Genomic DNA, 12,500 nt, shown 5'->3' with positions numbered 1-12,500 from the left:
AGATACCCCATATGTGAGCGCAAAGTGCTCTGGGGGCGCACAACAAGGCCCAGAAGGGAGAGTGCGCCATGTACATTTGAGGTGATTTGCACAGGGGTGGCTGATTGTTACAGCGGTTTTGACAAACGCAAAAAAAACAAAACCCCACATGTGACCCCATTTCGGAAACGACACCCCTCACGGAATGTAATGAGAGGTGCAGTGAGAATTTACCCCCCACAGGTGTCTGACGGATCTTTGGAACAGTGGTCCGTGAAAATGAAAACTTGTACAGCCCACTGTTCCAAAGATCTGTCAGACACCAGTGGGGGGCAAATGCTCACTGTATCCCTTGTTACGTTCCTCAAGGGGTCTAGTTTCCAAAATGGTATGCCATGTGTTTTTTTTTTTTTGCTGTTCTGGCACCATAGGGGCTTCCTATATGCGACATGCCCCCCGAGCAAAATTTGCTCTCAAAAAGCCAAATATGACTCCTTCTCTTCTGAGCATTGTAGTTCGCCCATAGTGCACTTCAGGTCAACTTATGGGGTACCTCCATACTCAGAAGAGAAGGGGCTACAAATATTGGGGGTATTTCCTGCTATTAACCCTTGGAAAAAATGTGAAATTTGGGGGGAAACACACATTTTAGTGAAAAAAAATAAAAAATTTTTTACATATGCAAAAGTCGTGAAACACCTGTATTAAGGCTCACTGTATTCCTTGTTATGTTCCTCAAGGGGTCTAGTTTCCAAAATGGTATGCCTTGTGAGGGTTTTTTGCTGTTCTGGCACCATAGGGGCTTCCTAAATGCAACATGCCCCCCAAAAACCATTTCAGAAAAACGTACTTTCCAAAATCCCCTTGTCTCTCTTTCCCTTCTGAGCCCTCTACTGCGCCCGCCGAACACTTTACATAGACATATGAGGTATGTGCTTACTCGAGAGAAATCGGGCTACAAATATAAGTATAAATTTTCTCCTTTTACCCCTTGTAAAAATTCAAAAATTGGGTCTACAAGAACATGCGAGTGTAAAAAATGAAGATTGTGAATTTTCTCCTTCACTTTGCTTCTATTCCTGTGAAACACCTAAAGGGTTAAAATGATGACTGAATGTCATTTTGAATACTTTGGGGGGTGCAGTTTTTATAATGGGGCCTTTTGTGGGGTATTTCTAATATGAAGACCCTTCAAATCCACTTCAAACCTGAACTGGTCCCTGAAAAATAGTGAGTTTGAAAATGTTGTGAAAAATTGGAAAATTGCTGCTGAACTTTGAAGCCCTCTGGTGTCTTCCAAAAGTAAAAACTCGTCACTTTTATGATGCAGACATAAAGTAGACATATTGTATATGTGAATAAATTATTTTTTTATTTGTAATATGCATTTTCCTTACAAGCAGAGAGCTTTAAAGTTAGAAAAATGCTAAATTTTCAAATTTTTCATCAAATTTTAGGATTTTTCACAAGGAAAGGATGCAAGTTACCACAAAAATTTACCACCATGTTAAAGTAGAATATGTCACGAAAAAACTGTCTCGGAATCAGAATGATAACTAAAAGCATTCCAGAGTTATTAATGTTTAAAGTGACAGTGGTCAGATGTGCAAAAAACGCTCTGGTCCTTAAGGCCAAAATGGGCTTGGTCCTGAAGGGGTTAAAGGGTACCTTTCATCAAAAAAACTTTTGATATATTATAGATTAATGTATGCAGAATAACTTTACAATTGCATGTTATTAAACAATATGCTGCTTTCTATTTAATTTTCCACTTTGAAGAAATGACCACTAGGGGTCTCCCTGCCAGTCCTGGCAGCAAGCATTTCAGACTCATGCCGGAGTCCTAAACACTACGAGCTGCCAGTCTGCTTTGTTCACAAAGGAGAACACTCAGAGCTGCCAGCCTGCTTTGTTCACAGCCTGTTGGGCTGTGAACAAAGCAGGCTGGCAGCTCTGAGTGTTTAGGACTCCAGCATGAGTCAGAAATGCTTGCTGACAGGACTGATCGGGAAAAATACAATAGAAAGAAGCATATTTTTCATTAACATGCTATTGGAAAGTTATTCAACATTCATTAATCTAAAATATATCAAAAGTTTATTTGATGAGAGGTACCCTTTAAAGGGGTACTCCAATGTCCCAGGGTACATTTTGTCCAAACGCTGGATGCAGGCTGCTGGGGTCATGACATCACGGCCATGCCTCCTCAATGCAAGTCTATGGGAGGGGGCGTGGCAGTCGCCACACCCCTTCCCATAGACTTGCATTGAGGTGAGGTGACTGGGTGAGTCAGGGTCAGCCCTCACCCAGCGTTTGGAAAAAATGTTCAGAACGGTGAGACAGTAGAGTACCCCCTTAAAGGGTTTATCCGGTGAAACAAACGTTTACTTGCGGTGCTCCAGCGATGCTTCCGGTCTCCCGCTCCGATCCCCAGCTGCTCTCCTCTTCTCCCCAGAAATCATGATGCCCGGGCCCGGAGTGTCATACTGCCCCCTGAAGTCCTGATCGGCTAGTAATTTGCTAAAGGAGCAATGTGACACTCGGAGTCCTGTCGTCACTCCAGACCCGGACATTACGATTTCTGAACGGTACAGGAGCACAGCCGGGGACCAGAGCAGGACATCGGAGGCACCGCTGGAGCATTGGAGGTAAGTAAAAGTTTAAATTTTTTTTTATTTGCAATAGAACATAGGAAAAGTTGTGAAATATCCCCCCTCCCTTTAAGCTTATTTCATTGGTATGTACTACAGCCTGAGGCTGTATTCACACAGTAAAATAGAAACCGAAAGGTGCATTTTAATGTCAAATTCTTTTTGAAGTATGTGTGTTTTTTATTCATAAGCATTTTCTAAGCTCGTTTCTTTGGTATTTGCAGCATTGGAGGCAGGATTCTCCCATAGAATGGACATTTCCCTTTTACTCACTGAAACCGCGCTGAAGAAACACCATGTAAACTATATGTATATTACAATGAAATCAAAAACACTTGCAGGTGTAATACACATGTATTTAGGTGCAGAATACACACAAAAAACTCCATGAGAATCTAGCTGAAAGCCTTCAAGTATACTACATATATGTGTCTGCACAAAGCGGTCAAAAATACATTAGAACTGTACCGTATATGCCGGCGTATAAGACGACCCCCAACGTTTACAGTAAAAATATAGAGTTTGGGATATACTTGCCGTATAAGACTACCCCTCCTACCGCGATGTACAGTACCTTGTAGTTCCCCCCCCCCCCATATTAAGTAGGTAGTATAGTTCCCCCACATAAGGTAGGCAGCATGTTCCCCCACAATAGTAGGCAGCTCCCACACATTAGGTAGGCAGCATGTTCCCCCAAAATAGTAGGCAGCTCCCACACATTAGGTAGGCAGCTCCCACACATTAGGTAGGCAGCATGTTCCCCCCCAATAGTAGGCAGCTCCCACACATTAGGTCAGCAGTTCCCCCACAATAGTAGGCAGTTCCTCTCCCCCCCCCCCCCCCACAATAGTAGGCAGTTCCTCTCCCCCCCCCCCCCCACAATAGTAGGCAGTTCCTCCCCCCCCCCCCCAATAGTAGGCAGTTCCTCCTCCCCCCCAATAGTAGGCAATTCCTCCTCCCCCCCCAATAGTAGGCAGTTCCTCCTCCCCCCCCCCCCAATAGTAGGCAGTTCCTCCCCCCCCCCCAATAGTAGGCAGTTCCTCCCCCCCCCCCAATAGTAGGCAGTTCCTCCCCCCGCCCCCAATAGTAGGCAGTTCCTCCCCCCCCCCCACAATAGTAGGCAGTTCCTCCCCCCCCCCCCCACAATAGTAGGCAGTTCCTCTCCCCCCCCCCCCCCCCACAATAGTAGGCAGTTCCTCTCCCCCCCCCCCACAATAGTAGGCAGTTCCTCTCCCCCCCCCTCACAATAGTAGGCAGTTCCTCCCCTCCCCCCCCACAATAGTAGGCAGTTCCTCCCCTCCCCCCCCACAATAGTAGGCAGTTCCTCCCCTCCCCCCCCACACAATAGTAGGCAGTTCCTCCCCCCCCCCCCCACAATAGTAGGCAGTTCCTCCCCCCCCCCCCCACAATAGTAGGCAGTTCCTCCCCCCCCCCACAATAGTAGGCAGTTCCTCCCCCCCCCCACAATAGTAGGCAGTTCCTCTCCCCCCCCCCCACAATAGTAGGCAGTTCCCCTCCCCCCCCCCCACAATAGTAGGCAGTTCCTCCCCTCCCCCCCCCCACAATAGTAGGCAGTTCCTCCCCCCCCCCCCCCACAATAGTAGGCAGTTCCTCCCCCCCCCCCCCCCACAATAGTAGGCAGTTCCTCCCCCCCCCCCCACAATAGTAGGCAGTTCCTCTCCCCCCCCCCCCCACAATAGTAGGCAGTTCCTCTCCCCCCCCCCCCCCACAATAGTAGGCAGTTCCTCTCCCCCCCTCCCCCCACAATAGTAGGCAGTTCCTCTCCCCCCCCCCCCCCACAATAGTAGGCAGTTCCTCTCCCCCCCCCCCCCCCACAATAGTAGGCAGTTCCTCCCCCCCCCACACAATAGTAGGCAGTCCCCCCCCCCCCCCCCCCCCCACAATAGTAGGCAGCTCCCCCCACAGACATACAACTTCCAGCCATATAGAGTGTATGGCTGAAGGCTGTATGTCTGTGTACTGCCCCCCACAGTGTTCCGGTCACCGCTCCTCCGGCCCGGGGTCACAATCTACTGCTATGCCCTATGTACCATAGCAGCAGTCCTGGGACCGGAGGAGTGGTGATCGGAACACTGTAGATGACGCGCCACCGTTCACTCACCAGGCCCCGGCCATCGCTCGTCCTCCTCCGGTCCTCCTGCGTCTCTATGGTTGTACGCACGGAACGTCACTGACATCCCGTGCGTACAACCATAGAGCGGTGGAGAAGCGGAGGAGGATGCGTGGCGGTCGGGGAATGGTTAGTGACCCGCGGACATCATTATGTTCCGAAAAGATTTTTCTGGACACAGGGATGTCCGGCATAGGAATACTTATGATTATCTTCCCCCCCCCCCCCTCCCTTTAAGCTTATTTCATTGGTATGTACTACAGCCTGAGGCTGTATTCACACAGTAAAATAGAAACCGAAAGGTGCATTTTAATGTCAAATTCTTTTTGAAGTATGTGTGTTTTTCTTTCATAAGCATTTTCTAAGCTCGTTTCTTTGGTATTTGCAGCATTGGAGGCAGGATTCTCCCATAGAATGGACATTTCCCTTTTACTCACTGAAACCGCGCTGAAGAAACACCATGTAAACTATATGTATATTACAATGAAATCAAAAACACTTGCAGGTGTAATACACATGTATTTAGGTGCAGAATACACATAAAAACTCCATGAGAATCTAGCTTAAAGCCTTCAAGTATACTACATATATGTGTCTGCACAAAGCGGTCAAAAATATATTAGAACTGTACCGTATATGCCGGCGTATAAGACCACTGGGCGTATAAGACGACCCCCAACTTCTACAGTTAAAATAGAGTTTGGGATATACTTGCCGTATAAGACTACCCCTCCTACCGCGATGTACAGTACCTTGTAGTTCCCCCCCCCCCCACACACATTAGGTCGGCAGCTCCCCACACATTAGGTCGGCAGCTCCCCACACATTAGGTCGGCAGCTCCACCCCCCAGCCCCCCCCCCCGCCCCCCACAATAGTAGGCATGCTCCACCCACCCCTGCCCCCCACAATAGTAGGCATGCTCCACCCGCCCCCCACAATAGTAGGCATGCTCCACCCACCCCTGCCCCCCACAATAGTAGGCATGCTCCACCCGCCCCCCACAATAGTAGGCATGCTCCACCCACCCCCCCACAATAGTAGGCATGCTCCACCCCCCCAGCCCCCCACAATAGTAGGCATGCTCCCCACACAGACATACAACTTCCAGCCATATAGAGTGTGTTGTGTATATCTGTGTACTGCCCCCAGTGTTCCGGTCACCGCTCCTCCGGCCTGGGGTCACAATCTACTGCTATGGACTGGAGGAGCGGTGATCGGAACACTGTAGATGACGCGCCGCCAGTCACTCACCAGGCCCCGGCCAGCGCTCGTCCTCCTGCGCCTCTATGGTTGTACGCACGGGACGTCGCTGAAGTCACGTGCGTACAACCATAGAGAGGTGGAGAAGCGCAGAAGGACCGGAGGAGGAGGCGTGGCGGTCGGGGAATGGTTAGTGACCCGCGGACATCCTTATGTTCCGAAAAGATTTTTCCGGCATAGGAATACTTATGATTATCTTCCCGGCTCCTGTGTGCGGCTGCAGGCAGGGGCCGGCCAGAGCATGGAAAAAATTAATTAATGTATACTAAAAACCAGGGTGCCTCCAGCTGTTGTGAAACTACAACTACCAGCATGCCCTGACAGCCTTTGCTGGTCCGGGCATGCTGTGAGTTGTAGTTTCACAACAGCTGGAGGCACCCTGGTTTTTAAGTATACTGTACAGTTATTAGTTTGTTCATGCTCTGGCCGGCCCCCACCTGCAGCCGCACACAGGAGCCGGGAAGATAATCATAAGTATTCCTATGCCGGACCCCAATACCCGGCGTATAAGATGACCCCCGACTTTTCAGAAGAAAATTCGGGGGGGTTAAAAAGTCGTCTTATACGCCGGGATATACGGTAACTGTGCACAAATGCAAATTTTACAACTTAAAATCCACAGCCGGTCCTGTGTGTGCGTGAATAGACTTAACATGACTGACATTGTTTCATCTTTTTTCAGAGACTGGAAGAATGGGTTGCAATTCAAAGTGTATCAGCCTGGCCAGAGAAAAGAGGGGAAATCAAGAAAATGATGGAAGTGGCTGCAAAGGAGATTGAACGCTTGGGTGGCTCTGCAGATCTGGTGGACATCGGCAAGCAAAAGGTGACTTTATGAACTCTTTAGAATGGAAGGGATGTCACGACCGACGCAGCCTGCACCCAGTGTTCGGAACAAAATGTTCCGAATGCTGGGGCAGTGGAGTACTCCCTTAAAGGCTGTCATACCCCCTCCCATAGACTTGTATTGAGGGGCGTGGTCATGACGTCAGGAGTGGGGCGTGGTGGTGCAGTCACAGGCCTCCGCCCTGCATCACCAGAAGTTTGCTCTGTGCACCGTATGTCCGGGGTGCCGCGGCCGAGATAGGGGATAAGATGTCTAGGAGTGGAGTACCCCTTTAAATAAGACTGGGAGATTCATGTGGTTTAGCACTGCTCTCCCTGGCCTGCTGCAGGAGACATATTCTATTGTAAGTCTATGGAGTCTGTCTCTTGCAGCAAGAAAAGTGCTTAAATGGGCACTGTCACATACAAAAACTTCTGATATGTTGTAAAGCGTGTATAACCAATAGGTTTTGCAATTGCTTTAATTAGAAATTTTTCAGTATTTCATACTGAAAAAGCCAGTCAAACAACTGCCCCCCCCCTGCCTGCTTGGACACATACTAGTCCTGCTGTGTCCCTGCATAATCACCTATGTGCGCAGGGCTCATAGCTGGAGGAAAAATCCTCCCACTGTCAGCTTGTGTCCCGCTACTGTCAGTGAGGACATGCTGGTGGTTGTAGTTTTGCTAATGCTAGAGGAGATGTGAGCAGACAGCATACTGAGGGAGGGGGCGGAGACCTGCAGTGAGGCCACGCCCCCTCCATTTGAGAGGAGTTCAGACTAGTGAGCTAAATTAAAAGTGTAATAAAATAAATAAATGTGCTGGACATCAGGATTAGGTACTGAGTGATACATGAAAAAAAAAAATGTATCCAAAGATTATAACTTCTATCTATTCTAACTTCTACATCTATTCCCAGAATAACTGAGGTATCTGATCAGTGAAGGTCCGCCCACTGCGACCCACACTAATCATGAATGGAATGCAGGGGCGACATGCATGTTTGACTGCTGCTTAGTGCAGAACTTTAGCAGTCCTATGGAGAGAGAGTGGAAAAGTGGTCAAGCATGTGTTTGGATGGGTGATGAGGTATAATTTTAAGGATAAACCATTTAATACCCATAGGGAAAGATTTAGCAAAACCTATGCAGAGAAAAAGCCAATAGCAACCAATCAGATTTCTTCTTTAATTTTTCAGAGGCCTTTTTTAAAAACTAATGAAGCAATCTTATTGTCTGAAATAGGCAACTGCACCATCTTTCCTCTGTGTAGGTTTTGCTAAATCTCCCCTGTCCATTTGGTTTCTATGGGGGAGATTTTTTAAAACCTGTGCAGAGGAAAAGCTGACCAGTTGCCCATAGCAACCAATCAGATTGTTAAAAAGGCCTCTGAAAAAAATGAAGCAATCTGGTTGCTATGGGCAACTGGTCAACTTTTCCTCTGCACAGGTTTAAAAAAAAAAAAAAAATCTCACCCTATGGCCAGCATTTATCATTGTAGTGTAAGCGAAGCATTTTGAAAAAAAAATAATTTTATTTTATATATTTTTTTTTTTTTTATTTTTTTTTTTTTGTGTTGGTAATGTGTAGGAGCACCAAATTTATTAAATGGTCACAGAGCATTTGATAAATTTTGTGCAGGTCACATTTTCTGAAATTTCTCTCTTCACATACACCAAAAAGCTAAGTCTGGGCTGGTGTAGTTTTAGAGACTTTTCAGTGGCTTTACATCTTTTTTGCACCTTTTCACAAAAAGGTGCAGTTCATAAAACCCTTCTATATCATGTTTATTGCCAAAATCAGTGGATTACAACTCAAAATCAGCAGAAATGTGTAAACAAAAAGGTGCAAATAAACCCGGCTTGCGCCTTTTCTAGACACAAAAAACAGTCTAAAGACAATGATAAATGTCGTCCGTTGTGTCCGCCCTCAGCAGAGTAGGAGTGGGAGTTTAGGATCTATGTGCAGTTTACAGGTAGCTCTTGCTTGTACAATGACACCTTATTAGAGAAGTGCTGATTTTAATGTGTTAGTAGAGAAGTCTTTAAAAGTACTATCTCTTGTTATCTATCTCTTGCCGCCTGCTTATCCAGCACGTTCACTTCAATCTTGTAGCCGCAAAGACCTTTGTGATCATTCATAGCTAATCGATTTATGATGATGTAGAGTTCAGCTCCAAACTCCAGTTCAGAAATCTGTTGGCGTGCCCTGTTTTCTATTTCACTGTCACCATTTGGATCTTTGCCATATACCTGCAGTTGAATGCACTGTATACAATAGACTGGTTTTGCCACCAGTTGTGCAATGCGTGAATACTTTGCTTGTCAAGGAAGTAAATATCTAAATGCACAGAACATTTGCCTCCTGCTGTTTCACTTTTATACAGTCCCCTCAGTGCCAGGGGATCTACCCAAATTGCAAAATATAATGCTTGAAAACACAGCAGGTTTGGTTATAAATAATGAAATACATACACACCACTGTAAATAGTCAAAATCTTACAAGTCTCCTTATCTTATGCAGATATACGCGTCAGTCCGGGAATCCGGGACTGTAGCTCTCTTCCCTAAAATAGTCTGAGCTCTCTGTGTCCCTTTAAAAGTATGGCTGACTATCTCTGCTCTCAGATGGCACTACCAGCGTACAGCAGTGTGTATAATATTCCCCTGTAATAAAATCCAACTGCTGAAGGACACTTTGTGAGAAGGAGGTCAAGCTTTACCTGATCACTATAGTTACCTTATCTGAGTTTTCTGTCAAGTGTGGAGAGATGGGGGCAGTACTGCTACGGAGGTAACCATGCAAGGGTCATGTGCATAGGGCTCTTAAAGGGTAGCTCCCACCATCATGATTTTTTTTTTTTCTTTCCCTGCCTATTGCCCTTCTATCCCTAACACCCTCCCTGCCTTTATTAATTTTTTTTACTATTTTTAAAATGGCATTTAGTCTGCCTGGTAGTGTGCTCACTACCAGGCAGACTTCCCCAGCAGGCACCACATCACTGATGCCTGCTGGGGGGGACTTCCGCCCTTAGTTCTCCCAACAGGGTGCCTCCAGCTGTTTCACCACTACAACTCCCAGCATGCCCTGACATCTATTGGCTGTCAGGGCATGCTGGGAGTTGTAGTGGTAAAACAACTGGAGGCACCCAGGACAGGAGTTTCATGGGGGAAGGAGTGAGCCAGGAGCCGATGCGGGAGGGACGGATGCGGGAGAGACTCTTCCTGCCGCTCGGTAAGTAAACCCAAACACCCCCCCCCGTAACTTGCAGCAGCGCCCCCCATCCTCCCCCGTAGCTTGCAGCAGCGCCCCCCATCCCGCTCGTACCTTGCAGCAGCGCCCCCCATCCCCCCGCACCTTGCAGCAGCGCCCCCCATCCCCCCCGTACCTTAGAGCAGCACTCCACGCACCTTGCTGTAGCAGCCAACCCCCCCCCCCGCGCCGCCCGCACCTTGCAGCAGGGCCGTCAGCCGATGCGGAGCCCTGGCTGTTACTGCGCCTGCGCAAAATTTCGACTGATGCCCTGCCGGAATCAGTCGGAATTTTGCTGTGACGTCACTCTGCACTGCATTCGGCCACTAGGAGGGCGCCCCCTAGTGGCCGAATTTCAAATTGCTTTTAAAACGTTTTAAAAGCATTTTTTTTAATAAAAGTATATTAGAGATATGTTGTAGTACTTGAGTACTACAACATATCAAAAATTATTTTTCATGACAGTGCCCATTTAAAGAGTACCTCTCATGATCTTATTAAATGTTATAATCCTCCCAGTTCACTGCCCCATCATGATAATCCCCCCCCCCCCCCCTGCCTTTATCTTTATTATTTGTTAGTTTTCTTCCTTGATATTGCTCTGTATTTTCTGCTCAGTCAGTTTGATCCACAGACTGGGAAGGGGCGTGGCATCATCTGAAGCCATACAGGGGAGAACTTCCTCTCTCACTAAGCTACACACAGCCCAGAGCAGTTCAGTATGTGAGATGAGCTATGATTGGCCAAGGCTCCACACACCCCTCAGCATTTCCTGATTTTGGACTTCTGCCAGGCCAGCAGTAGTCAAAGTCTGTGCAAGAGATAGTGGGAAATGGGAAGATGCCTATAAAACATAGAAAACTTTTTTTTTTTATTTTTTTTATTTTTTTTTAAGCAAAGTACGTTAGAAAGATTTTTTTATTTACCATAATGAGTACAATAGCAAAAATTGGTTTTAATGATAGTGACCATTTAAGGCTTTGGACTGATGCCTCAGCAACTATACTACCTGCCTTGTCTCACAATGCCAGAGAACAGTTTCTGTGACAATTTAATAAGTCAGCAATAGACCTAAATCTCCATCTCCATTAAAAAGAAAACTCTGTAGCAACTGAGGCATCTGTTTATAGTGTAACTTATGCTAAGGCTACATCGGTCTTCCTAGCCTTTACTTCTTTTTGCCATAGACATGAGATGATGATTGGTGAATCCCTAAGTTTTTAGGTAGCTGTACCAAGGTTTTGATGTCCATTAGCTCAGCCCAGTAGACAAGGTGTTAAATTATACTTCAAAAGAGTTTCCTGAGGTCTCTAGCTCAGGTTCTCTTCTATAGAGGTACCACGGCAGTTCTGCTGGACTGACCAACACATTTATACAAGTTAGGGAAAGTGACTGTTGGCCAATTGGTTGTGCTCCCCATAGCTAATGCGCGTCTTGGTAAGCTTTACCAAGTTGATGTGACATGACTATGGCCAATGCTAAAACCCTGTACACATATAGTTTAATTTACTGTAGCTAAAATCTCCATGGTACAGATTCTGTGCAACGATGTCTGAACTCTCCCAAAGCAGTCTTGTTTTAGGGTTCTTAATAATTTTGTGTTCACAGCTAAAGCAATCTAATAGTAAGACGTAGAATATAATAGAACATCATCCAGAATAAGTTAGGATGCTATAGATATGGCTTAAACTAAAAAAAAGTATATATTCTTACTGCATAAAAATGTCATAAATGTCTTCATTTAATTTGTGCCTCAGCTTCCAGATGGCTCCGAAATCCCTCTCCCTCCCATTATTTTGGGCAAACTGGGTTCGGATCCTGGTAAGAAGACAGTATGTGTGTATGGCCATCTGGATGTCCAGCCAGCAGCCCTGGAGGATGGATGGGACAGCGAACCCTTTGTCCTGGAAGAAAGGGATGGTAAGCATCACAGCTCTTTTTTTATTTTGCCATAGTTGCAGTTTACTCTTCAAAGACGTGGGCATATTGAGGATGCCGGAGACAAATACATTGTGCAATAGACAAATAACAAGAAGCTCAAAAGTTTCATTTCCTTTAGGGTTTTTCTCTCTCTGCAGCAGAATTCACTTATCCTATAAGATTTGGCCAGCATACAGTATTTTAGTGAGGCAAGGGTGAGCCATGATAAATAATAGAGGATTCAGGCTGTAACCAGTATGAATCATTATAGGAGCATCAGCAACTCTGCTTCCTTTCTTCCAATGCTGAGTAATCCTGTTTGTTTTTTCCTCACCTATGTTATATACGTGCTAGACAGTGTTACATTCAAATGTGTCCTGAAAGCTCAGATGTGGAGATTTGTTTTGTGGCTCTTCAATGTTGTGGCGCCCAAACATCCCATTCTTATTAGATCTGTTAAAGGGGTACTCCGATTAAAAC

The 12,500-nt window shown here is 46.4% G+C and overlaps 1 protein-coding gene across 1 annotated transcript in view; it reads left to right on the top strand.

Annotated features, from left to right (window-relative positions):
- Nucleotides 1-12,500, top strand: part of LOC130273916 (cytosolic non-specific dipeptidase-like) — a gene marked incomplete in the record, with an annotated part of 43,098 nt that overhangs the window by 3,983 nt on the left and 26,615 nt on the right. Inside the window, 2 exon segments of the mRNA XM_056521436.1 lie at nt 6,705-6,848; nt 11,858-12,020. Of these exon segments, the coding sequence (XP_056377411.1) occupies nt 6,705-6,848; nt 11,858-12,020 (307 nt within the window).

Source organism: Hyla sarda, chromosome 5 (assembly GCF_029499605.1).
Source record: "Hyla sarda isolate aHylSar1 chromosome 5, aHylSar1.hap1, whole genome shotgun sequence".
Classification (NCBI taxonomy): Eukaryota; Metazoa; Chordata; class Amphibia; order Anura; family Hylidae; genus Hyla; species Hyla sarda.
The sequence above is the reverse complement of the archived record's forward strand: the minus strand, read 5'-3'. Positions and strand labels throughout refer to the sequence as shown.